Consider the following 21,933-nt stretch of genomic DNA (forward strand, 5'->3'; position numbering starts at 1 on the left):
TTCCTGAACCTCAAACCTGAGGCTTGCGGTCGCAAGTGACAGGGGTCCGGTTCTGGCGGCTGCGGTTTTGTCAAAGGGAGGATGCGCCCGGGGCGCGCTACCGGGGAGCTGGGGCTGGGAGCGCGGGAGGGCCCCGCGGCCAGAGTGTCATGGGGGCCGGCGCGCGAGTGTGGGCGGAGAGCACGGGGAGGGCGGGCGGCAGCCGGGGAGGGCGAACCCGGGCTGCCAGCTCCGAGCGGAGCCTGGCGACTCGGCGCGAGCATCCAGCGCGGGAGGGTGAGTGTGAGCGAGGCTCAGGGGGCGCCCCCTCCCCACCCTCGTCCCAGCCCTCGCCCCCGGTGCGCCCCGGCTCCGCGGGGCTGGGCGGGGGGGAAGGCGGGGGGAAGTTTGGGGGTTCCGAGTCGGAGCTCCCTCGGGAGAGAGGAGGCAGTGGGGGCCGCGCTCAGCTCCTGGCTGCTGGACGCCGGGCTCTGGGCGAGCGCAGTGCGCCTGGGGACCGCACCTGGCCTGCCGCACCTGGGCGCCGGCGGAGGTGCGGGCGCGGGGGTGGCGGGTGGCGGGAGTCCCTGATGGGCGAATGCTGCGGCTGCCGCCGACCCTGGCGGCGCGGGACAGCGGGGAGGCAGCCCTTAGAGACTTGCTGGCTGGCTGGCTGCCTAGCCCCTGGCTGGGCCCAAGGCGACAGTTGTGTCATTTGTCTTTCTCAAGCCCTCTGTCTCTCCGTCTCTCTTCCTCTGTCTGTGTGGTCCCTCTGGCTCTGTTTCCCTCTTCCCCAGCCCTATCACCTCTGCCTTATCTCTGTGGCTAGCTGGTTTGTCTGCCTTCCCTCTGGGGTTTTTCTCCAATCTAAGTCCGGTCTCTTGGTCTCTCTCCTGGCTGCCCTGGGCTCTAGCTGAGATTCTGAGTTCTGATATGGGATTCCAGAAGGGGCACATATGGAAGGACTGATGTGGGAGCATCAGCTCCGAGAGAGAGGGTAGGGCCTGGCTCTCTTGGGCTCTGGGATTGGGTGGAGGCACATGGCTCCCTCCCAGCCTTCCCTGGGTCTCAGTGGGACCCGAACCAAACGGAGCTGGGCGTTGGGTGAAAGAAAGCTCATATCCCAGAATAGCAACCCTCGCCCTTTGCTGGGTGCCCGCAGGACCACCTCCCCCACAACCAGCAAGGCTTCACAGGCACTCCATCCCCCAGCTTGCTGCTGTCCCTCTGCCCAGCCCCCTCCCAGCACTCCTGCCCCTTGCCTGGGGCCCCCTGCGGCCTCCCAGCCAGACCCCACCCCCACTTCTGCCTCTGGCCAAGTACAGGTGGAGAGTCGGAGGCTGGTGCCCAGGAGGCCACCAGGGCTTCTCTTCCCAGAGCCCTTGCTGGGCTGTCCCTGGCTGGGCTCCCTTGACCTTGTGCTGGCCCGAGTGGGCTTGGCCAAGTGCAGAAAGGATGCTGGTTTCCCTTTGGCTGTGGGTATCGAGTGCCCGGCCCCAACTGGGGCCACTCTTGTCCACTCTTGGAGAGGACCTGGCCACCTTTGCCTCTGGCTGACTTGAACCTGACTCCAGGGGCTCCCAGCCTCCTGGCTCAGAAACCTGTTTGGGTCCCCCGATCTCTGTGTCCTCGCCTAGCTGTTCCCTGTCTCAGAACATCCTCTCTCCTCCCCACTGGCCTGGCAGCCTCCTGCTCAGCCATCAGGCCTCATATCAGAGGGCCCTCTTCAAAGAAACCTTCATGGGTCTCAAGGCTTAGTCAGCTTCTGCTCCACTCCTGCCCCCTGCAACACTGGGCACGCTGCGTGGTGCCCGTCCAGGGTCCCCTCTGATGGTGGGCTTGGGCAGGGAGCAGTGGCACAGGAAGGTCAGCTGAAGCAGGGGCAGTGGGCCAGGGTGGGGTGGGCGCAGGCTAGAGTGGTCGGAAGCTCACAGGAGGAGAGTGGACGCCAGTATCCGTCCCCTGGCAGACACCTTGTTTCTCCCCTGCCCACAACCCCGTCTTCACGCCCCTCGACAGCAGCAACAACATGACTGCCCCCCAGCCGGCCATGCCCGAGCTAAGCCCAGCGGAGGAGGCCGGAGGCCCAGCGGGAAAGGTATGCAGTTGGGGCCCTGGGGTCTGCCAGCCACGGGGGACAGGAGAAAGTCAGCCTCAAGCCCTGGCCTGTGATTTGAGGCATGCCTCAGTTTACCGATCCGTGTGAGTGAGGCAGATGCTCCTCCCTAGAAGTCTGCTGTATAAAGCAACTGGCGGCCGAGCCTCCCTGACTTCCTCGGCACCACTCCTGGACCTCGAGGACCCTCGGGATTGTTCCCCAAAGTGGTCTGCTCCCTGGTGGGTGAGGCAATGGCACAGTCCCCCACCCTGGTCCCCTAGTTTTCAGGGGCTGTGTTGATGCATCCAGAAGGTGAAGTCCCTACATGAGGGGTTCAGTCTTGGTGTCCTGCATTCTAGAGTCAGGACAGTGTCATTGCTGGCACTGCTGGGACCTGGTGGGGCTAGAGAAGGGGACCAGCCCAGAGTCACACGGGGGCCAGCCTCCCAGGCGGGACAGATGGACACCAAGCCTCAGACCTCCAAGCGCCACTGGTGGGACCTTCCTCGTTCCAGTGGCACACCCTGGGCCGAGGAGCGCCCAGGCTGGGAGTCAGCGGGCCTTCGCAGAGGAGGCCAGGGAGGAGAACCGCAGGTGGGGAAGGATGCCAGAGGCCATGCGGGCAGGAGGAGCCGGGTGGTCCCGTCGCTGGGACCTGGCGATTGCAAGGCGGTCCCAGCCTCATGAGGGAACCCTGCGGTTCTTGGCGAAAATGCCGATTCCTGCCCCCCACCCAGAGAGCCCAGGAAGGTGCATTTCAACACATGTTCAGATGGTTCTGCTGTGGTGGTTCTGAGCCACATAGCCAAGTCCTGCAGCGGTGGGCCCGCCTTTCCTCAAGGCACTCCTTGAGCGGAGGGACGCAGGACATCAGCTGCTGTGGCCTCAGCCGGAGGGCCGTGCGGGAGCGCTGGCCACGCGGGCCTCTCCCTCCGGAGGCCTTGAATGGGAGGCGGGGATGCAGAGGGGACCAGGCGGGCGTGGGGAGGCAGCCCCCGCACACTCTTGTGGGCACCGAACAATGAGCCCAGAGCGAGCCCAGAGAGCCTCCGGTTGCCATGGTAACAGCTTCCCAGCTCCTCGGCGCTGGGGAGGAGACCAAAGGCCCCGCTAGAAAGACCCTAAGAAGGGGCCACAGGGGATGCGGGAGGCGGCTCCAGCGCACAGAAGCCCTGGGCTCGCTCACCAGGTGGCCTTGGCCTCTCTGGCCTCAGGCTCCTGTCTGTGAAATGGACCTAAGGCCTGAGTGCAGATGGATCCTTTGGGGCCCCAGGTGCTGAGTGCTCGGTCCCCCCACGTGGTGGGATGGGGGAGGGGTTGGCACACCCACGTCACGCGCACGCGCACACGTGAAGCTCCCAGTGAACAGAGTGCAGGGCAGGTGTGGGGTGTGGGAGCGAGCAGGGAGCCCCTGACCGCTGCCCGCCCTCCCTGCAGGCTTTGGCAGGTGCCCGGGAGAAGGGCCCCCAGCTGGGCCCGAGGCTGCCCTCAATTGTGGTGGAGTCCCCCGAGGCGGGCTCTGTGGAGAGCGGGGAGCTGCGCTGGCCGCCAGAGGGCGCCCTGAGGGGGTCAGCCCAGACCCAGGGCGCGGCTGGTGAGTGAGGGGCTGCCTGCGGCGCGGGTGGGGGGGAGCCACCCCTCCAGTCTGTGCACATCACGGCCTCCCTTGCTGAGCTTCTGCGGGGGCACCTGGGAGCCTCGTGGCCTTGACCCTCTCTTTTTCCAATGCCCCCTCCCACGTGCACACGAGGACCCCACCTGCTGTGGTGGACCCCAGGCCCAGCAGAGAAAGGCACGCATTTGGGGTCTGTGGGACACAAGACCCTGTGCTCCTCCCAATTCCAGCTCCTCTCCTCTCCCACCTGATTCACTGCCTGGGGGACAGGTGTGCATTCAGAGGGCCTAGGAAAGGTGAGGGGGTGGGTGCTGGGCAGGCCCGGCCTGGGTGCCCAGGAGGTGGGGAGATGAGCCGTCCTAGTGACAGGCACCCGTGCTGGCCACCAGTGCCTGATTAAAGGCCAAGAGGCTGCCAGAGCCAAGGAAGCTTCCAGAAGAAGTAAGATGTGTGGGGAGAAGAGAGGTCTTCCAGGGCCCAGGTGTGAGGCATAGGAGAGACGGCAGGCTGGCCAGTGCGAGCCTCTGTGGAGGGCACTGGGGGCAAGCTGTGCCCTGGGAAGTCTGTCCCCTGAAGAGGAAATGAATTTGGCCTACGCTGGGGCTGCCTAGCCCCTACCTGCCCTCCCCCACTTCTCAGAGGTCAGCCCCTAGCAGCTGAGGCCCAGAAGGGGCCTGTCTAGGCCATAACCCCCGCCTTTCCCCAAAGCCCCCCTCAATCTCTGTCAGCTTCCGTCTAGGGCCCAGAGCGGCCCCAGGGATCACCCCTTGGGTAACCACTGGAACTTGGGCTCTGGGTGGGGAGAGGGTAGTGTCTCCAGATTGGCCCCGGACTTGCCTTCAATCTGCCACCTTATCGCTCTGGCCCCAGGGGAGGAAGGGCTCCTGCTCCCAGAGCCGGGCCTTGCCTGCCCCCCCTTTCCTTGCCAGCCTGTCGGAAATGCAGCCCCAGCAACATGGACGCCTTTATGTTTCTGCAGCCTCCTCACTGAGGGAAGCACCCGGGAAGGCCCCGGAAGACGCCAGCAGCAAGCATGCCAGCTGCAAGGACCAGGCCCCCCAGGGCCCCCAGTAAGGGGGCAGGACATGGCCTGATTTTGCTGTGCAGGGCTGGGGTGGGGGGCACCCAGCAAACCCTGCTGGCTGACACCTGGGAGGGCCTCGGTCCCTGGGTGGCTGGGCTGATGCTTGGAGAGGGGACAGCACAGCCACCACCTCCTGCCTCCTGGGGTCTGGCCAGGACCACCGCCTGCCCTCTCCCATCGGCAGCCCGGGATCTGGATCACACCCTCCCTGTCCTGGGTTTTGAAGCAGAAATAAAGGCCCTTCCTGGTGGCTGGCGGACACATTTGCTAGGGCCCTGAGGGGCTGGGAACAGTTTGGGTTTTACTATGGCATTCCAGACAAGGGCCTTGACTCGGAGCCCAGGGTGACCAGGCCAAAGTGCCAAGTGAGTGACTCAGGTGTTTCTACACTGGGGGTGGGGTGGCTGGTGGGGCCGTTTGCTCCTGTGGACTTTGCTCCTCTGGCTCCCCCAGCCTTGGGTCTTCTGCTCTGCTCAGCCTCAGCCAGGACCCCCTAAGGCAGGACAAGCTTCCTCCAGGTGGCCCTCCCCCTCTCCTTGGGGCCTCCAGCTCTGGCTGGACCCTGAGGGCAAGATTCCTTCCTCTTATAACCCTCCTCACTGGGAGTCTAGGGCACAGGAGTGGCCCATAGGATGGGGGTCCTATTCCAGGCTGGGTCTCCGCAAGTCCTTGCAAAAGTCCCACTTCGCAGGTGAACACACTGACATGTGAAGAGGCACCCACAGCTCGTCCCGGCCCCAGCTGTGATGGGGTCCCTGGGACGGGGCGGGGAGGCACCTCTTCCTGCCCACGTGAGTGTCCTCTCCCTCCAAGGGGTCCAGCGATATTGCCTCTTGGCCGTGTCTCTCTGCGCAAGGGGAGCCCTCCTGGCTAGTTGGGGTTAGCATGGGTGGGGGGCAGAAACCCAATCACTGCTGGAACCCAGGTGTGCTGGCCTCCCTCCCGGTCTCACGTTATGGTCCTCTGCCCTTGGCTAGCCTGACCCAGGGCAGAGAAAGCCTGGCAGGAGGCAGCCCCGCATAAATGTTAAGCTCAATGAAGTCCTCGGGCTCAGGCCGGGTGGGACAGAGCCCTGGTGAGCTCGGAGGGGCAGTTGGGAGACGCACGCCCCTCTCTTCTTTCCTGGAGGCCTTGCTCACCTCAAGGATGAATAAGGCACTTCCTCCAGCACGCCTTCCTTCTAAAAATAACCCAGCCCCCAGTGCAGGAGAGGTGAAGGCGGAGGTGAGGACGTTTGCCTGGCAGCCTGTTTTAATTTTAATCCCGTGGCCCCATGAGCCACTCCACAGTCCCAGCTGTCTCTGTGGTACCCCCCCCAGGTCTCCAGCTTAGAAGAGGTGTTGGACAGTCCTTCCAAGTCCTTCTCGCTCTCCGCCTCCAGCCCTCCTATGGTTCCGCGGGACATGGTGGGGGGCAGACATTTCACAGGGCGCATGCCGGGGCTTGCTGACCGGCAAACGGGTCGTGGGCTGAGGGACTTGAGCAAACAGGGGTGATTTGCATATTCCTGGTGCAGAAGGTGGGGTGGGCCAGCGTCTCATTTACTGAGATTTCTTCAGAGCCCCTCCCCGGCACAGTGTTAAACTCATTTGTATACGACTGTCCCAAGGTCCCACCGCTGACAAATCGCTGAGCTGGGACAGAATCCAGGTCCCCTTCAGAGCCCGGTCTGAGTGGTACCCACAATACCACACTGAAGCCCACCATCTTCCAGGGCAGGCCTTGAGAGGAGGTGACCCATTATTGGAGGCCCCAGGAACCTGCAGTACTCAGTGAGTCCACGGTGGGGGAGTCAGGCCCACTGAGGCAGTCCAGTGGGGGCAGGGCTCGGCATGTCCGCCCTCCAAGCGCAGGCCCCCAGCCTGCAGGACACAGTCCCTTAAAGACCGGTCCCCAGCCCACCGACCTTCACTCAGAAGAGCTGGTTCCGGCAGAGCGGGAGGGGGCGGTACCAGGCGTGGATGCCCCGCCCACTAGGTAGCCCCGCCCATATGCATGAGGCCACGCCCCCAAGGCAGTGGTGGGAGGGTGCGGGGGTGGGGTGGGGGAAGGGCCTTGGGAATCATCCAGAGGCCCCATTCCGGAATGGGTTGGGGTCATTGCCTAGTGCAGGTCGGAGATGGGTCACCTCAACTTTGCAATATCGGTCTCGGAGAGACACCGTCCCCTGCCCCGACCTAAAGCCCCGACCCAAAGCCGGTTCGGAGCAGAGGATCCAACCCAGGCTTCCTGCTCTCTGCCCGGTCTGTTTGGTCCTGGCTGCGGTGTGGGTGACATCTGCCGCCTCTGGCATCTGCATTCGGGGTGTGACAGCCTGGCTTCCCCAGAACCACGGGCACAAGCAAGCGTCTGGGGGTGAGAGTCCTTCTCCCTGCCCTCTCCCAAGTGGGAGCAGGTTCTCTGCTGCTGTGGACACATGTCCCCAACAGCTGCATTTTTTTTTTTTTTCTTGAAGTGGAGACAAGGCTGGGACTTTTCTCCAGGGATTTTACTGAGGCAATTGGGGAACCACAGCGTGGAGATGGGATGAAAGAACCAGCACAGCCTCCTGCTGTGCAACCGCTGCGGGGGGTGGAGCTGGGAGCTGGGGAGAGGCCCAGGCACAACTGCCCAGGCCCTGGGTGCTGCCAGCTTTCCGGGGACCCCTCTCTTGAGAGGAGGTGACCCTAATGTGCCCTGTGAAGTAGAGACCAGGAAGGCCTCGCCCTATGGGAAGACCCCAGTCCTCAGAGGCAGGACCCAGGGCTGGCGTCCTGGCCTCGGTCTCACCAGCTTTGTGGGCCGCGGGCAGGTTCCTACACCTCTGAGCTGGTGTTCCAGGGCAACGAGGGTGGAGGTATTCACTCCACAGAGGCCCTGGGACTGCCAAAGAAGAGCCCCGGGCTGTCACTGCGGGGTGTCCCTCTGTCTCTGAAGCTGCGCGTCCCCCTCCCATCTCTCGGTTTCTGACTGCTGGAGACACATGGCCCAGGAGGCCGGCTAGCAGACCAGCCTGAGCTGGGGCGGGGGCCCCTCCACCCCACGGGGCTCGAGCTGAGACTTGTGACCCTGCTTCACAGAGGGGTACCCAGGGCTCAGGGGGCTCGTGACTCAAGTGGGAAGCCAGAGGGCTTCCTGGAGGAGGTGCTGGTATCTCTGGGTCCGATCTGACCCGGCTACAGGTGGCAGTGGGGCACTGCAGCATCTCAGGTGCCTTCCAATCTGTTGTGGGCTGGAGTTTGTCCACCGAAAATTCCTACGTTGAAGTCCTGACTCCCAACAATTCCTCAGAAGGTGACTATATTTGGAGACAGTGCCTTGAAGAAGGTGACTTGTTAAAACGAGGCCATTCGGGTGAGTCCTGATCCTATAGGGTGAGTCCTGATCCTATAGGACTGGTGTCCTCATAAGAACAGAAACACAGAGACACGCACGGAGGAACGGCCGTGTGAGGACGCGGGGAGAGCCTGGCGTCCCCCTGCCCAGGAGAGAGGCCTCAGGAGAAATCAGCTTTGCTGACACCTGGATCTCGGATTTCCACCTCCAGAACTTGGAAAAGTAAATGTCTGCTGCTTAAGCCCCCCAGCCAGTGGCGCTGTGTCCTGGCAGCCCTTGGACACAAGCCTGTCTCCACCTGCCCTGCTCTGCCCCCTGCCCAGAGGCTCCTGCTCAGCCTGCTCAGGCCTGGATCAGTCCTCCTTGGATTTCCCCTAAGTTTTTTCCAAGGATGCCAGCACCAGAATCCCCCCATGAAGATGTGGGGCCTGCCTCTTCTGGGAAGCCTCAGGGTCCCTCCCCACAAACCCTCCCCAGCTGGATCCGCGGTGGGGGAGGAGGGCCTGTACTCCCCATTCCGCAGGCCCCGGCCGCATCCACACCTTTGCTGAACGCTGCCCAGAGCGCCATCTCTCCTCACTCCTGAGCCGAATCCTTCTCCCCCTGAGCCCCCTCCCACGCCAGCTCCTGAAGCCCTCTGGAATGGCCTGTGGCTTATGACATTCCCTTTGCTGTCACTGTGACATCCTCCCGATCTATCCCCCCACACCTCCACCCCTGTGTCCCATGGGCTCTTGGCTCTCCGTGCCAGGCAGGGGCTCTCCGAATGAGCTTGGCACACGGGCCCAGAAGAGGGAGGGCTTCTTCTGGGCTGGGATGCCGCCCACCGAGGCAGGCCAGCGCCTCTGGCCCCTGGCCTCAGTGGGACCACAGAAGGGTCCCCCTCTCACTGCCTTGAGCCCTGAAGGGCCGCCCCTCCCCTGCCGTGCTCCCTGACAGCCTGCGCGTGGACTGCTAGGAATCAAAGGTTGGAGTAATAGTGTCTGTGACAGGAGGGGCACTTCTGAAAGTGAAACTACGGGTTTGGGGTGGAGGATGGGGCGGGGGGTGGGGCCGGTGGGCCCAGGGCGTGCGCAGACCAGGCTGGGAAGTCCCAGCTGTTGGTCACTCACTCGGGCTGCTCCAGAGTCCTCACCACCGAGGCCCAGTTCCCGGGCCCTGGCTCAGCAGGCTTCTCCTGGCAGCTACGTCCTGCCTGGGGCCTGGGCCCTCCTCACCCAGCAGGTACGTTCTGTGCAGGTGGCCCGGGAGGGCTGCGGGGATGCCTCGGGCAGTGGGCGGGGACTCAGGGGGCTGAGGACGGCTCTGCTCCGGGTCTGCCAGTGGCCTTCTGGGCCAGGGATCTCAGCTCGGAGCCCAGGACCGAGCACAGACACAGACACGCAGAACGCGGCTATGCGGATGGAAAGACCCACACATGGGCACTGACAGACACACGGACTCACAGACAGAGCCACTTGCAGGCCTCTGAGACACATGTACAGGGGGACACACTCAGGTTAACACACAAGGCCCGTCCACACAAAAGGGGGAGCCCCCTCAGGCCCCCCCACCACGTTAGATAGCTTATCGGTTTTCCTTGGGTACCTGCCAGGTACTGGGCGGGCCTGGCTGGGGGCTGAGTCAGGCCCACTCCCCGCCCTGGGGGGCTCGTGGCCCAGGGCCAAATGCCCCACACCACGCCACCATCCCTCAGTCACAGGACACCCAGCGTGAAACCAGGCCCTGAGCGGGAGGTGTGGATTGTTGTCCAGAAAGGCTGCCGAGGCAGGTCTGGGGCGGGGTCAAGGTGGAGTCCACAGGGCATGGAGGCCAGCAGATACCAGTGTGGGGCCCGGCCAGGATTGCAACGGGGACCCTGAGCCTGACGGTCCCCTCCTCCACCAGGCTGGCTCTGGGCAGATGGGCACGGGGCCGATGGACGGAGACTCCCGGGCCAGTAAGGAAAGCCCATTGCCACAGGAACATTGGGCAGCACAGCCCAAAGACACCTTGGAGGTGGGGGCACCCATATCCCCTGGACCCTGAAATCCAGGTCAGATTTGGAGAGCTAAGATGGGGGGCTGGGCATTTGAGGGCCAAAGAGGTGCCTGGGGGGCCGGATGGGTACAGGTCAAGGAGGCCCAGAGGTGAGGCTGGAGGGGGTCCAGGGGTGGGGGGCTCTGGCTGCCAGGATCTGCGGAGCCATGGAAGGGCTTAAAGCAAGGGAGTGACCTGGTTGACTTGTGCTGTAGGAGGGTCCATAATGGCTTGGGGAAGTGTGGGAGCAAGAGGGCAGAGGGAGCAGCTGGGGGCCTCGAGGGCCTTCAGGACTGTTCTGGTTCTGGAGGAGGGTGGTCGAGCAGGCTGGGGGGACCCGTCTGCTGGTGTGGCCTCACAGAAGACCCAAACTGCCAGCCGCCCTTCCTTCCCCTGAATCTGCCTCTCGGCCTCACTCCTGACATCCGGGAGCAGCTGCCACTGTGGGCACCTCGGCCAAGAGAAAGGGTTCCTTGGGCAGCAGCGTGGTTCACTGTAGCTGGGAGACGTGGGGACCCAGGCTGTGCTCCCGAGGCTCCCTGACCCTGAGCTGTGTGGCTGGAGGCAAGACCCTGCCTCTTTTCTGAGCCTGTTTGCTCATCTATGAGATGAGGTGGCACCCTGCAGCTTTGTCATTAGGGAAACCTGATGTGCGCCAGGCCTTGGGCTGGGCGCACAGTAGGTGTTTACCAAGTGTAAGCTCAGCCAAGACAGGGCCCACTTGACCTTCCCCCATGCCCCTAGTGACGATACTCAAAGCATATCTGGGCACAGCACAGGTCGCCCGGACCCTGCTGGTGGCTGAGGGGCTGGGGGTGGGGAGGGAAGAAAGCTCTCGGGACAATGTTCCCTGCGTGTGGGGGTCAGTCCAAGTTGGGGCAGGGTCCCTGAGTCCCAGTGCCCAGGAGAGGACGATGACCTGTGACCTGGGCAGGGCTGATAAGAACCCATCAATCACCTGCTCCTGCCTCTCCCTCCGCAAGGCCTCTCTCCAGGTGTTAGGTGGCCTCTGGGAACAGGAAAGGAGGCCTTCGCTGACGACCTGTGTGCGACCCCTGGAGGGCATTCGGGGGGTGGGGGAGGGTCTGGGCCTTGACCGTCCCAGTGTCATCCCCACCAAGGCAAATGGAGGCCTGGGAAGAGGTGTTCCCGCTTGATGTCACCCAAGGGTCAGGTGACAGCCTGACCTTTGTCCTGGGAGTAGGGGGAACCTGGAGATGGGCTGGGGGCTCTGGCCTCTGGTTCGTCTGTGACTTCAGTAGGTCCAGCCCTCCTTGTGGCACACTTCTCCAAGGCTAAAGTAAGACCCTGCTGGTCTAAGAGAGCCCCCACCCGGGCCACACCCTCACAAAGGGGTGGGGGGGGGTCCCCCAACGCTGAGGAGTCTCCTCTCTCCCACACCAGCCTTACCTAAAGGCAGAAGATCAAACACAGGCCCGGCTCTGCCACAAGGGAGTATGAGAGCACCCTGGGGCAGGCCTGGAGCCCGGGGAGGGCAAGGGGGGCCCCTGCTTCGCACCTCCATGCTCTGGAGACCCCCTCGGGGCCCCGTCACTGGGGGAGCACAGCAGGGCTGGGTGGAAAGGAGAGCAAGGAGGGCGTGCTGCCTTGGGGACCTCCAGGTCCCTCCCACCACGCCCCCCACAGTGCTGCAAGGCTGGATAGGGAGATAAGCCTTGGGGACAGCAGGGGGTGGCCACAGACCTCAGGCCTGACCCCGCTTCCCTCTGAGTTACCCAGAGAAGGGGTAGACTCTTACAGGGGTCCCTGAGCTCCCCTTTGAGCAGAAGCAGTTAGGCCGGATGGGCTGAATAAGGGTGCACGGAGGACTTTGGTGGGGGGGGAGGGCAGTGAAGCCTGGGGGTGCGGGGAGTGGGCATTTTAGGCCTCAGGACCTCACGTCCAGGAAATCCTGGATGTGGTTGCTGGGCCCAGCCCCGGGGGCTGTGGGCTGTGGGCTGTGGCTTGGGCTGGGCCACAGGACAACAGTGCAAGTTCAACTCTCCTCTCCCACTCTGACAGGAGGGTCTGGCCTGGCCAAGTCAGGGAGGGTCGGCACGGGGCCAGGGGGCGCTGCCCTGGGGAAGGTGGTGTTGGGGAAGTTTTCCAGAAGGAAGTAGCTGTCTGCATGTCAGAGCCAGCTGCAGCCTGGCACAAAGACAGCCCCGGCCACGAGAGCTGCCTGGTGCCGGCCTAGGGTCATCTCCTGGGAGAAGCTTCCCCGACCAAGCCCAGCTGCTGGGCTCCATGAGGTCTCACAGGTTTCTCACGGGGGGTTTCCGCGCCCATCCCCCAGGGCGGACGCCACCCCTCTCCCACCCCAGAGCTCCTGAGCCTCCTTTTCATCTCCAGCTTTCCTGCTACCAAGATGTCGTTGCCACAGACGGTGACCTCTGGGCCAGAGCTGCACAGCCCCGAGGAGCCTGCGAAGAAGCTGCAGACCCCACCAGTGCGGGGTCCCTGGCGGGCAAGCAGTGAGGGAGCTCCCGGCACCCGCCGTGAGGACACTTGGCCCGGCCTGGGCACATTCCGGCGGGCCTTCTCCCGGTCAAGCCAGCAGGCCTCAGGCCAGGCCCCCAAGGAGGACCTGGGCCTGTTCCAGCGCAGCTCCCGCTTCCTGTCCCGGTCCCTTCGGCGAGCCCGGGAAAACAGCTCCACGGCTGACCAGTCCCACGCCACGGCTGTGCCAGGGGTGACCCACAACCCACAGATGCCCTCTAGGGTCATGGATGGTGGCGGCCGGCGGTCCTCTGCTGGGGTGGGACGTGAGGAACTGGAACCGGAGGCAGGTGAGCGCTTCACAAACAATACTGAGCATGGGGGGAAACTGAGGCCAGAGGGTGAGCAGCAGGGCCCAGGCTTCCTGACAGGCTGTCCTCCCCAGCTCCTCCAAACACTGCCCTGCCCAACCGCATTTTACATGCTCCCAGCATTTCAACCAGGGGAGCCTCCACGGGGCCGCTCAGAGAGGTGAGAGTGAGCCAAGCGAGACTCAGAGAGGTTAAGTGACTCGCCTCAAGTCTCACAGCCAGGAAGTGGGGAAATGGGATTTGAACCCGGACCTGCAGGACTCGGGAACCCTCACCTCCCCACCGTGGTCCACAGCCTGGCTCCTGGCCAAACTAGAGGCATGGGCAAGGCCCTGGTCCTCTGAGGTCCCGGAGGGCTCCTGGCAGCCATGCGCCGGGAGGGGAGGTCCGGGGGGGGGCTGCCAGGGCGGGACACACTGGAGCTGGGCCCAAGGCTGCCGAGCACCCTCACTGCCGGTGTCCTCCGCGTCCTAGCACAAGACAAATCCGTGGCCGACCTCATCACCGAGCGCCAGCTGTTGGCGGCCTTCGAGCAGCTGCGGCAGCTGGAGGGGCGGCTCGTGGCCGAGAAAGCCTCGCACAGCTTCCAGGAGGACCCCACGGGCTTCGCGCGGCGCGCCATGGACGTGTGTCTGCACTACGACGGGCTGGCGGCCGAGATCGGCGCCATCGTGCGCGAGACGCTGGGCCCGGGCGGCGTGGACGCGGCCACGCTGGGCGAGCTGGCCCGCACGGTGCGCGCGGAGGAGGAGGCGCACCCCGCGTCCCCCGCCGACGGCGACTTCCTGCTCACCCCGCGCCGCTGGCGCCTGCACTGGGAGGACGCGGTGAGGCAGAGCGCGCAGGAGCGCGTGCAGCAGGCGGGCGCCGGGGCGGCTCCTGGGGCGGCCGAGGCCGAGGGGGCGTCGGGCCTGGCCCAGCGGCTGGCCGAGCTGGGCGGCGTGGTTCGCAGCGACCTGCAGAAGGTGTGGCGGGAGGTGCTGCCGGCTTACTCGGCCGCCGGCTTCCCGGCCGGGGAGGCCTACCTGCGGGCCTTCCACGGCGCGGTGGCCCAACGCCTCCAGGAGCTCGCGCAGGACGCCCGGGGCTGCGAGCAACTGTACGTCCTGCTGGACTGGGCGGTCAATGTCTACGGCAGGTGAGGCCCCAGCCAGCGGCCGCGGGAGGCCCCGGAGGCTGGCATTGCCTGCCTGGCCGCTGCCCAGCCGGAGGCCTGTGGGTGCCCGCTCACCCTGAGCAGCTCGGGGCTCCCTTCTTCTCTCTTCCCTGGGGTTGGGCTGGTGGTTGGGCAGCAGAGATCCCGGGGACTTTGACCTTCTCTTCTTGGGCCCTGGTACTCTCCTACCAGAATTTTCCTAAGGGGCCACCTACGCACCCGTTCCTGAAAACGGGAAAACATCCGAGAGCAGTCCAGAGAGAGGGCATGTGCTAATCCACAGGGTGCCTTTGCGCATTTACAAAAGGGCAGCCCTCCAGGCCAGACACAGGGCGGCTCGCAGAAGCTGGATCTCACCCCCACTCTTCCCTTTGGATGGGCCCCTAGGTACAGGGCCTGGCCAGTCGCCAGCTCCCGCCCCCAGCTCTGCACAGTGTGGTGGGGTGGATTACCTTCGCCTCTGAGCACTTCCCAGCTCTGAAGGCCAGAGCGCAGGTGGGAGGAGGGTGACTAAAGGCTCCTGGGCTCATTAATTTGCTGCGTGGCCTCAGGCAGGTGCCCGTCACTCTCTGGATCTCCCTGGTGGGGGCTGGGGAGTGGTAGATCCCTGAGCTGCCTGGTGCTTGGTGATGGTGTTAGGCTTGGCCAGGGGGAAATTCGGGGCAGCAACTCATGCATCGAAGCCCAGCCCAGGCCCTCAGCCCCTACCCTGCCTTCCAGTCCTGACTTTCTGGGCGTCCCAGACCTGACCCTGTCCATGGAGCCACTGCCCCCACTCCTGGCTCCTGCCTTGTGGGCCCGCCTGGAGAGTGACTACACCAGCTTCCTCGAGGTGAGGCCAGGGGCCAGGCCTGAGGGGCATGGTCCAGGCTTAATGTGGCTGCCTCACCCTGGGGAGGTGTGGTGCCCAGAGTCACCCAGGGTGTGTGGCCCTGGATCAGGCCAGAGTCCCTTCTCACCGTGTGGCCTTTGGCATAGGCCTGTGCCCCAGCAGGGTGGTCCTTTCCTCCGAGGGTGCATGACAGCTCAGGAGGTGGGGGACGGGGACTTCTTCTTGGGAGGGTCTCACTGTGCCCTTCTCGCCACCTCGCACAGACCAAGGTCACGAGCTGCTTCGATAGCATCCTGCAGCTAGAGCAGAGTCGGTGGGCAGACATGGAGGCCCCCGATGTGCTACAGGGTCTCTACCACACGCCGCTGTCCATCGATGTCCACATGGTGAGCCTGGGGCGGTGGGGGGAGAAGCATACTTGGGCCTCTGGTGCTGTTTGGTTCCCTTTGAGGTGGGGACGCCCAGAACTGTACGACCCAGCCCCAACCTCCTTTCCCTATTAGCCGAGAGCCTGAGGCCCCACCTGGAGTGGAATCAGGGACCCTGGGTCACATGCCAGGCTGGGATCCCCGGGGCTCAGCGTCCAGCTTGGCAAGTGGCCCGTGGCTGTGGGGACAGGGAGGAGCTTCTGGAAGCTATAGCCGAGATGGGGAGACAGAGCAGGGCAAGCTGGGGACACCTCTGGGCCACAGGTGGGGGACAGGGGCATCAGGATCTGGGCTCTGACGTGGGTTCAGCGGGTGGCATCTCTTGTAGCTTGTGGCAGAGCATGTGAAGGTGGCCGGTGCCATCTCTGCGGAACTGGAGGCCACCACCCTGAGCATCTGTGCACGTGCACTTGGCCTCTTCCTGCCCAGGTGCGGCCACCTCCTCCGCCTGGGGATGGAGTGGGTGGAGTGGCCAGGGTGTGGACAGCCCTCGTCCCATGGGTGAGGGGAGGGAGAGCCCAACCTGTTTGCTCAGTGTGAGATCTCAGGACAGGTGAGAGGGAGGGGCCTTGTTATAACCCCTGGAGGTCTGGGTGGACACCTGAGCAGAGGGCTGACGCGCTAGGAAGGGTCCCTAAGGCCTCTCCGTACTTCGCCCCCAGGTTTGCAAAGGCTTTTCTAGAGTCGAAGGCGGTGAGCGAACCTCATCTGGGCGCCAATATCAACGCCTGCGAGGAGCTCCGGTGGGTCTCTCCTGCTGCTCCGCAGAGGGCGTGCCCGGCGCCGCCAGCAGGGGGCGCGCGAGCTCGGGGAACCGGGCACCGCAAGCGCCCGCGGAGGAATCTGGACCCCGCGGAGGCACTGGGGCACTTCCCAGAAGGCCTCCATGGATGGCCCCGTCTCCACTCCCACCCCCGCTGGAAGGTCCTCCCTGGGGGCCTTTCAGAGCTGAGGCCCTGGAAGGGATGCAGGGAGTTTCAACGCAGAGCAGAGGGGGAGAAGTTCCCGCTAGCCCAGTCATGGCCTGGTGCCTGCCCAGAGTGTCCGCTGTCACCATGGGTTCCTTTCTTTCCTCCCTTCATCCAGGTTAGCCATCTTCCTTTTCAGGGACACTCCCTTCTCCGGGAGGCCCTCCCTGGCACTCCATCCTCCCCACTACCCTGGGGGTGGCACCTGGGTCCCTTTGCCCCCAGAAGGCAGGGCCCCCCCCCCCGTTCTGTTGGCAGCAGCTGCCCCCCTTCTATGCCTTCAACACCAGGACCAGCTTCGGTGTCTCCACATTGTGGACCACCAGCAGCGGTGGGGGTGGACTTGGAGCCACCCCTGCTGGGGTCAGGTCCTACCTCTGCCGCCTGCTCGCCTGCTCGCGGTGTGCCTCAGGATAAGTCACTTCCCTTTTCTGTGCTTCCTTCTGTCACCTGTGAAATGGAGTTTGGAGCGCCTGCTCCTGAGGGCTGCGTGGGGACCTAATGTCTTAGAGGGATCATCTCACCTTCAGGGTTACTAGCCTGTGCAGCCCTAGAGGCTGCCCTTCAGATTCTAGTCTAAGGTCGCGGAGTTGGTGTGGCACCTAGGCTCCATGGCTGTATTCTGGAACTCCTTCCACAGCCTGCTCCCCCTTGCCCACTTCCTCCCCTGTCCTGGCCCCACCCCAGGACCAGTCTTCTGGCCAGGTTCCCAGGAACCTTTGAAGAGCTGGAGAAACCTCTAGTGGCTGCCACCTGTACCTTCCAGAAACGGCTGCTCCAGGGCCTGCAGGGTGATGTGCAAGTGAGTAGGGTTCCCTCCCCACTTTCAACACCCAGTAGGTGCTCCCTGTGCCCTGGGTTCGTAGCAGCTTCAGAGGTGGTACGCTGCGGGGGGGGGGGGGAGGCAAGGGACCTGAACCGACCAATGAGGTCAGGAGACGCCTACTGACTTCAGTCTCCACCTCTCCGAGAAGGTGGGTTCAAGGAACCAGACCCCTCACCCAGCCCCTCGGACCTCCCCAGGCTCCCCTAAGCAAGGCCTGCCTAGAGGTTCACACACAACCCTGTCCACTGGAGCTCAGGGCCCAGATGAGGCGTTCCTGCCAAGGGCCTGGTGACATTCCTGGCTGAGAGAGGAGATGTTACCAGGGGGACTTGAGAAGGCAGCCAGATAACCCCTCCAGAGTTTCTTCCTGGGGACAGGCTGTCCCTTGACCCGAAACGCCCCTGTGAGGAGCCAGGCACTGGACTCTGAGGGGAGGATCTGAGGAGGAGCAGTATATGGTTGGAGGACTCCTGTCCCCCTCCGCTCCCAGCCGCTTTTCAGGAACCTGTGCACCAAGGCGTGGCTGACACAAGACGTGCTGCAACCCCTCATGGACAAGGTGGTGGCCTTCGCCCACCATCTGGAGCACATGGCCCCAGTGCCGGCACAGGTATCTCAAGGGCGCAGGGCTCAGGCGGGGACGCGCGCGGGGCGGGGCCCTTGGCTCTGACCCTGACGCAGCTGCCGGCCGGCCCAGGAGACCCTGCAGGAGCTGCACCGCTACGTGGTCCGAGAGTACCTGGCGCAGGTGTTGAGGCCGCGCGAGCGGTTCCGGGGTGAGGAGCGCCTGAGGAGCGCCCAGAAGATGGGCGTCGACGCCCAGGCCATCGGCGACACCTTCCAGGGCTTGGTAGGAGCATCCACGGCCAGCCCCGAGGGCCCGCCTCCTCTGGGGCCTCTGGCCTGGGGACCTTCCGCGGGCACCCCCGTTCTCATTGTAGTGGCCTCCGCAAGAGCCCCCGCGGGGTGGGCTTTGGCAGAAGGGGCTTTCCCCGGGTGCGGCTGGGGCGGGGCTCGGTGGTGGTCGTCTCCGCACATTTGCATACGGCTGGTGGGTTGGTGGGGCTAGTCGGGACAGGGCGGGCCTGTGGGTGGATCTTCCAGCCCCCCCCCATCCCGCCTTTGGAGCTGGGGCACTTGGTACACGCACACCCCTTATCTGGGCTGTTGGTGTCCCGCACTCTGTAGGAGTCTGGGCTGTACCTCTGGGCCGGGGCCTCAGTTTACCCATCTGAGCAGAGATGGCAAGACATCTCTGCACTGTATTATGGGAAGGGAAGGTGGCCGAGTCCACCGCAGAGGCCCGAGGCCCCTTCCGCCACAAGCGCAGGAGGCAGTCATACCAGGGACGCGGTGGTGGCTGCAGGGCGGTGGCAGGGGCCGGTGGGCTCGGGGGGCACTAGTGGAGGGGTCGCTGGCACAGGCGACAAGGAGGCTCTGGGGGCAGGTGACCCGGCCAGCACTTGTCTCCGTGTCTCCGTAGGGCTCTGAGGCCACGTGGCTGGACCAGGCTATCCGGTGTGTGGCTGACATCCTGGGTGAGACTTACAAAGACGACATCCTGAGGCACCTGGAGACACTCATCAGGAGCTACCCTGACATCAGGTCTGTGACCCACCTGCTCCCTCATGGGGCTCCAAGGGCAGAAGGCCACCAGGCCCCGGGGCAGGGGGATTGGTGCCTTCAGAGCATCCCTGTGTCTCTAGGTGGGCAGGGGAGGAACCCCAGGGAGGCACAGCTTGTTTTGGTGGGCAGGAGAGCCACTATGCAGGCCAGGTAGGCCCTTCCTCGGGCCACTATGTGCCAGTGCCTGGGGACCATGGCCCCTGACCTTCAGGCAGGATGAGGGGGATGAGGGGGGTGATGGGGGAAGGGGGGGGGTCAGCCTTCCTTCAGAAGCTATTCTGGGCCACTCTCCTTCAGTGCCCTCGGACGGGGAGGCCCCTACAGCCTGGGGGAGTGGGTTGTGGTCGGGGCCCCTCTTTGGGCATCAGACCCCAGAGACAAGTACCCATTCCTGAGTTTGAAGGGGAGGCATGGCCCCTCTGCAAGAAAGCCCTATTGGGAGCCTGGAGACTCCTGACACCCCGACAGGAGGAAGGAGACTTTGATCCCCGGGGGTGTGTTGGGGAGCATGGTGAGTCTTCGATCCTGTGGAAATTCCAACCCCAACCTCTCCATAACCTTGGAGAGTCCAGGATGGGGAGGCAACAGAGAGCCCAGGGCAAAGCCCTTTGCCCAGCCTGGACTCTCTCTGTCTTTGGCTGGAAATGACTACCCCCTCAGAGCGCAAGGGGGGTTCCCCCTGGTCCCTGGGGTTCCTCTACACTCAGCCGGCTCCTCCCCTGCCCCCACCTTCTGGAGGGGGGAGGAGGGGGGACTCTGGGTGCCGCTGAGCCAGGGCTGCCGGCCCACTGCACGCTGCCCCTCTCCCCGCTGCCTGTGTGTGTGGCTCCCTGCACAGTGCTCCCAGGAAGAGGCCCGGGACACCTCCTGGCCAGGACCCCTCTCCTGGAGGCCATCCCGCTCTCTCGCTCACTTCTCCGCTGTTTCTTGACCTCCAGCTTGGACTGTTGTCCCTGTTGGGCACACTCCTCTCCGCGCCCAGCTCAGCACCCTCGGAGCCCCAGCCACGCTGTGCAGGGCCCTGCCCCCTCCCTCAGCCTCCATCATTCTTGACCTTTCTCAAGCGGGGCCCCAGGAATGCTGGGTGGCCCTGCACTTGAGCCAGGCCTCCCCCCCACCCCCAGGTCGGGATGGCCCCTGAGATGGACTGGCAGGGACAGGGCCGTGTCTTTGCAGGCGGGACCACGTGCTGGCCATCCTGGCACTGCGCAGACTGGGCCGCCGGCGGAACCAGCGGCTCTTGCAGCATGCCCAGGGCCTGCTGAGGGCTGCGGCCAAGGCACGGGGCTCCGGGGCAGCAGGGGGCCGCGTGCTCTTCGAAGAGATCGAGGTGCCTGCCTCCATGGACCTGCTGATCGCCTGCATCTAACGGCCTGGGTCTGGGAGGGGGCGGGCTCAGGTGGGGGCTGCGTTAGCTCAAGGGCACCTCGCCCCAGGCTTGGGAGCCCAGGGAGACGCGCTCAGCCCTGCTGCCAGCCTTGAAGCGGATGATGAGGAATCTTCACCCTCAGACACGGTGGCTGCGCCCAGGAGGAAGGGCGAGAAGAGAGGCATTTCGGGCATTTGCAGGGGAGTGTTTGGGGGAGGCAGAAGCTCCCTTCAGGACTGCCCTCCAGGGGAGGCCTCCCTGCCCAACGGTCCAGCTCCACCCCCAGTCCGAATGTGAAGGACGGAGTATTTATTTTGAAAATAAAAGTGAATTAAAATGGTGCCTCCCGAAAGAGGGGGCGGGGCTGAGTTGGCTGAGAGCAGAAGGTGTGGGTCCCCACGTAGCGAGGGGTTGGGACAGAAAATTCTGTGGTTGTGGGTTCTGCCCATTGTACAAATGGGGAGGCTGAGGCGGGTCCAGAGCTGGGAAGGCCTGTGCCTGTGGCTGCAGAGAAAACAGTCTTTAACCCTGGGATCCTGGGTCCACTGGCCTCCTGTGCCAAGTGAACCTCACCCAGCAGGGTTGGGCACTGCTCTGGCAGTTCTCAACAGGCCCGGGCTCCTGGGAGACAAGAAAAGGCCAAGGCCTGTTCTGCAGCCTAAAGTATTTGGGTTAGACGTGAGAGGGACTTCCCAGCAGGGCAAGTATCACCCGGGGAGTATATGTGGGGGAGCCGAGCCTGCTGGTCTCAGCTCTGCGAGGCGGGGCCGCAAGGAGATCCCTCCAGTGTGCACCTGTTACCCTCCCCGCCCCCTTCTCTCCCAGAAGCTTGGCCCTGGAATTTGACTCCTACCTCCTGGCGAGGCTACAGGGAAACTCATTTGCATGGGCAGCCCCTAGATTGCCAGAGAGCCTGAGCACGCAAACGGTGCGGGGAGACACTGAGCCGGGCAGCCAGCCATGCGTGCCTTCCCACCACCCTTCTGCAGCAGACCACTGGCTCTCTGAGCCTGACCTTGACCCCCAGTGGTAGGGGGCAAGTGGCTGCAGGTGGGCCAAGGTCCTGAGAACCCAGTGAGGACGAGTCTCCTGAGCACAAGGCGAGGGTTCTGACAGGCAGCAGGCCCTGGCAGGTGGGGGATGGCCCACCTCCCCACACCATGGACGGCCAGGGGCAGTGCCGGGGAGGTCTGCCACAGCCCCTAGGCCAAGGCCAGAGAACACAGCCAAGTCTGAGTGTTGTCGGGGTCCTGAGGGGAGTGGAAGCAGGTACCAGGGGCAGCCCCCTCCATGGATACAGGAAGGCTGGGGGTCAGGGGTGGGGCAGGCAGGGGGCTGAGGGGATGTCCAGACCTCCCTAAGCAGGGAACCTGGAGGGGGGTGGGGCAGGAATGAGGGCAAGGAGAGGCTGTGGTTCAGTGCGCAGACTCCAGGCGGGTGGGGGGGGGGGTTGTAGGGGGGCGGGGGAGGGCATGTCCCAGCGCTGCCGCTGACAAGCAACGGTTGCATCTTTCCGCTGTGGGGAAACTGAGGCCCACAGAGGGTAGAGGTTGCTGCACAGCAGGCCCCAGCATAGGTAGCTTGAGGAGAAAGGGGTTAGCCAGGGGGAAGGGGGGTGTCGGAGGGGCACCGCCTGGGTGGGGTAAGAGGGCTGGATCAGACCCCAGCCTGGTTCTCCCTCGGGAGCCCGTACCCCATGTTAGAGCTCCAGTCGCCTCGTGGAAGCCTCCTCCCACAGCCCCTGACCCCGTCCCTAACAGGCCTGGCCTTGCCCGAGCCCCTTGGCCGAGGCTGAGGGTCCTGGGGTT

General features: G+C 64.3%; 2 protein-coding genes across 7 annotated transcripts; both read left to right on the plus strand.

The window, feature by feature from the left end:
• The first annotated feature begins 202 nt into the window (after positions 1 to 202).
• Positions 203 to 5,066, plus strand: LBHD2 (LBH domain containing 2). Its single transcript, XM_045074633.1, has 4 exons — positions 203 to 276; positions 1,999 to 2,077; positions 3,515 to 3,671; positions 4,672 to 5,066. Exons 2-4 carry the CDS (start codon positions 2,009 to 2,011, stop codon positions 4,764 to 4,766), a joined length of 321 nt encoding a protein of 106 aa, XP_044930568.1. The 5' UTR covers positions 203 to 276; positions 1,999 to 2,008; the 3' UTR covers positions 4,767 to 5,066.
• A 4,089-nt stretch (positions 5,067 to 9,155) lies between these two features.
• On the plus strand, positions 9,156 to 20,609 carry EXOC3L4 (exocyst complex component 3 like 4). 6 transcript variants are annotated; one of them, XM_013057382.2, is made up of 13 exons: positions 9,156 to 9,315; positions 12,463 to 12,899; positions 13,395 to 14,058; positions 14,797 to 14,908; positions 15,172 to 15,294; positions 15,665 to 15,765; positions 15,999 to 16,079; positions 16,992 to 17,106; positions 17,621 to 17,740; positions 17,828 to 17,980; positions 18,614 to 18,735; positions 19,933 to 20,086; positions 20,193 to 20,609. In XM_013057382.2, the coding sequence occupies exons 2-13, from the start codon at positions 12,479 to 12,481 to the stop codon at positions 20,592 to 20,594; spliced, it is 2,568 nt and encodes an 855-aa protein (XP_012912836.1). In that variant the 5' UTR covers positions 9,156 to 9,315; positions 12,463 to 12,478; the 3' UTR covers positions 20,595 to 20,609. The 6 variants fall into 6 exon arrangements, 4 of the variants coding, with proteins under 4 accessions (XP_012912836.1, XP_012912837.1, XP_004754706.1 ...); XM_013057383.2 differs by lacking the exon at positions 9,156 to 9,315 and adding an exon at positions 9,983 to 10,126; XM_013057381.2 differs by lacking the exon at positions 9,156 to 9,315 and adding an exon at positions 12,211 to 12,362.
• The last annotated feature ends 1,324 nt before the right edge of the window (positions 20,610 to 21,933 follow it).

Source organism: Mustela putorius, unplaced genomic scaffold (genome assembly GCF_011764305.1).
Source record: "Mustela putorius furo isolate JIRA1106 unplaced genomic scaffold, ASM1176430v1.1 tig00000129_pilon_pilon_pilon, whole genome shotgun sequence".
Classification (NCBI taxonomy): Eukaryota; Metazoa; Chordata; class Mammalia; order Carnivora; family Mustelidae; genus Mustela; species Mustela putorius.

Bases quoted from the DNA above. Each gene is read 5' to 3' on its own strand.
- EXOC3L4 (XM_013057381.2), top strand. The intron at 14,059-14,796 runs GTGAGGCCCCAG...CCTGCCTTCCAG, and splicing joins GCGGTCAATGTCTACGGCAG to TCCTGACTTTCTGGGCGTCC. The intron at 16,080-16,991 runs GTGGGTCTCTCC...GCCCCACCCCAG, and splicing joins AACGCCTGCGAGGAGCTCCG to GACCAGTCTTCTGGCCAGGT.
- LBHD2 (XM_045074633.1), top strand. From the start codon at position 2,009: ATGACTGCCCCCCAGCCGGCCATGCCCGAGCTAAGCCCAGCGGAGGAG. The intron at 2,078-3,514 runs GTATGCAGTTGG...CCCTCCCTGCAG, and splicing joins CCGGAGGCCCAGCGGGAAAG to GCTTTGGCAGGTGCCCGGGA. The intron at 3,672-4,671 runs GTGAGTGAGGGG...ATGTTTCTGCAG, and splicing joins CCAGACCCAGGGCGCGGCTG to CCTCCTCACTGAGGGAAGCA.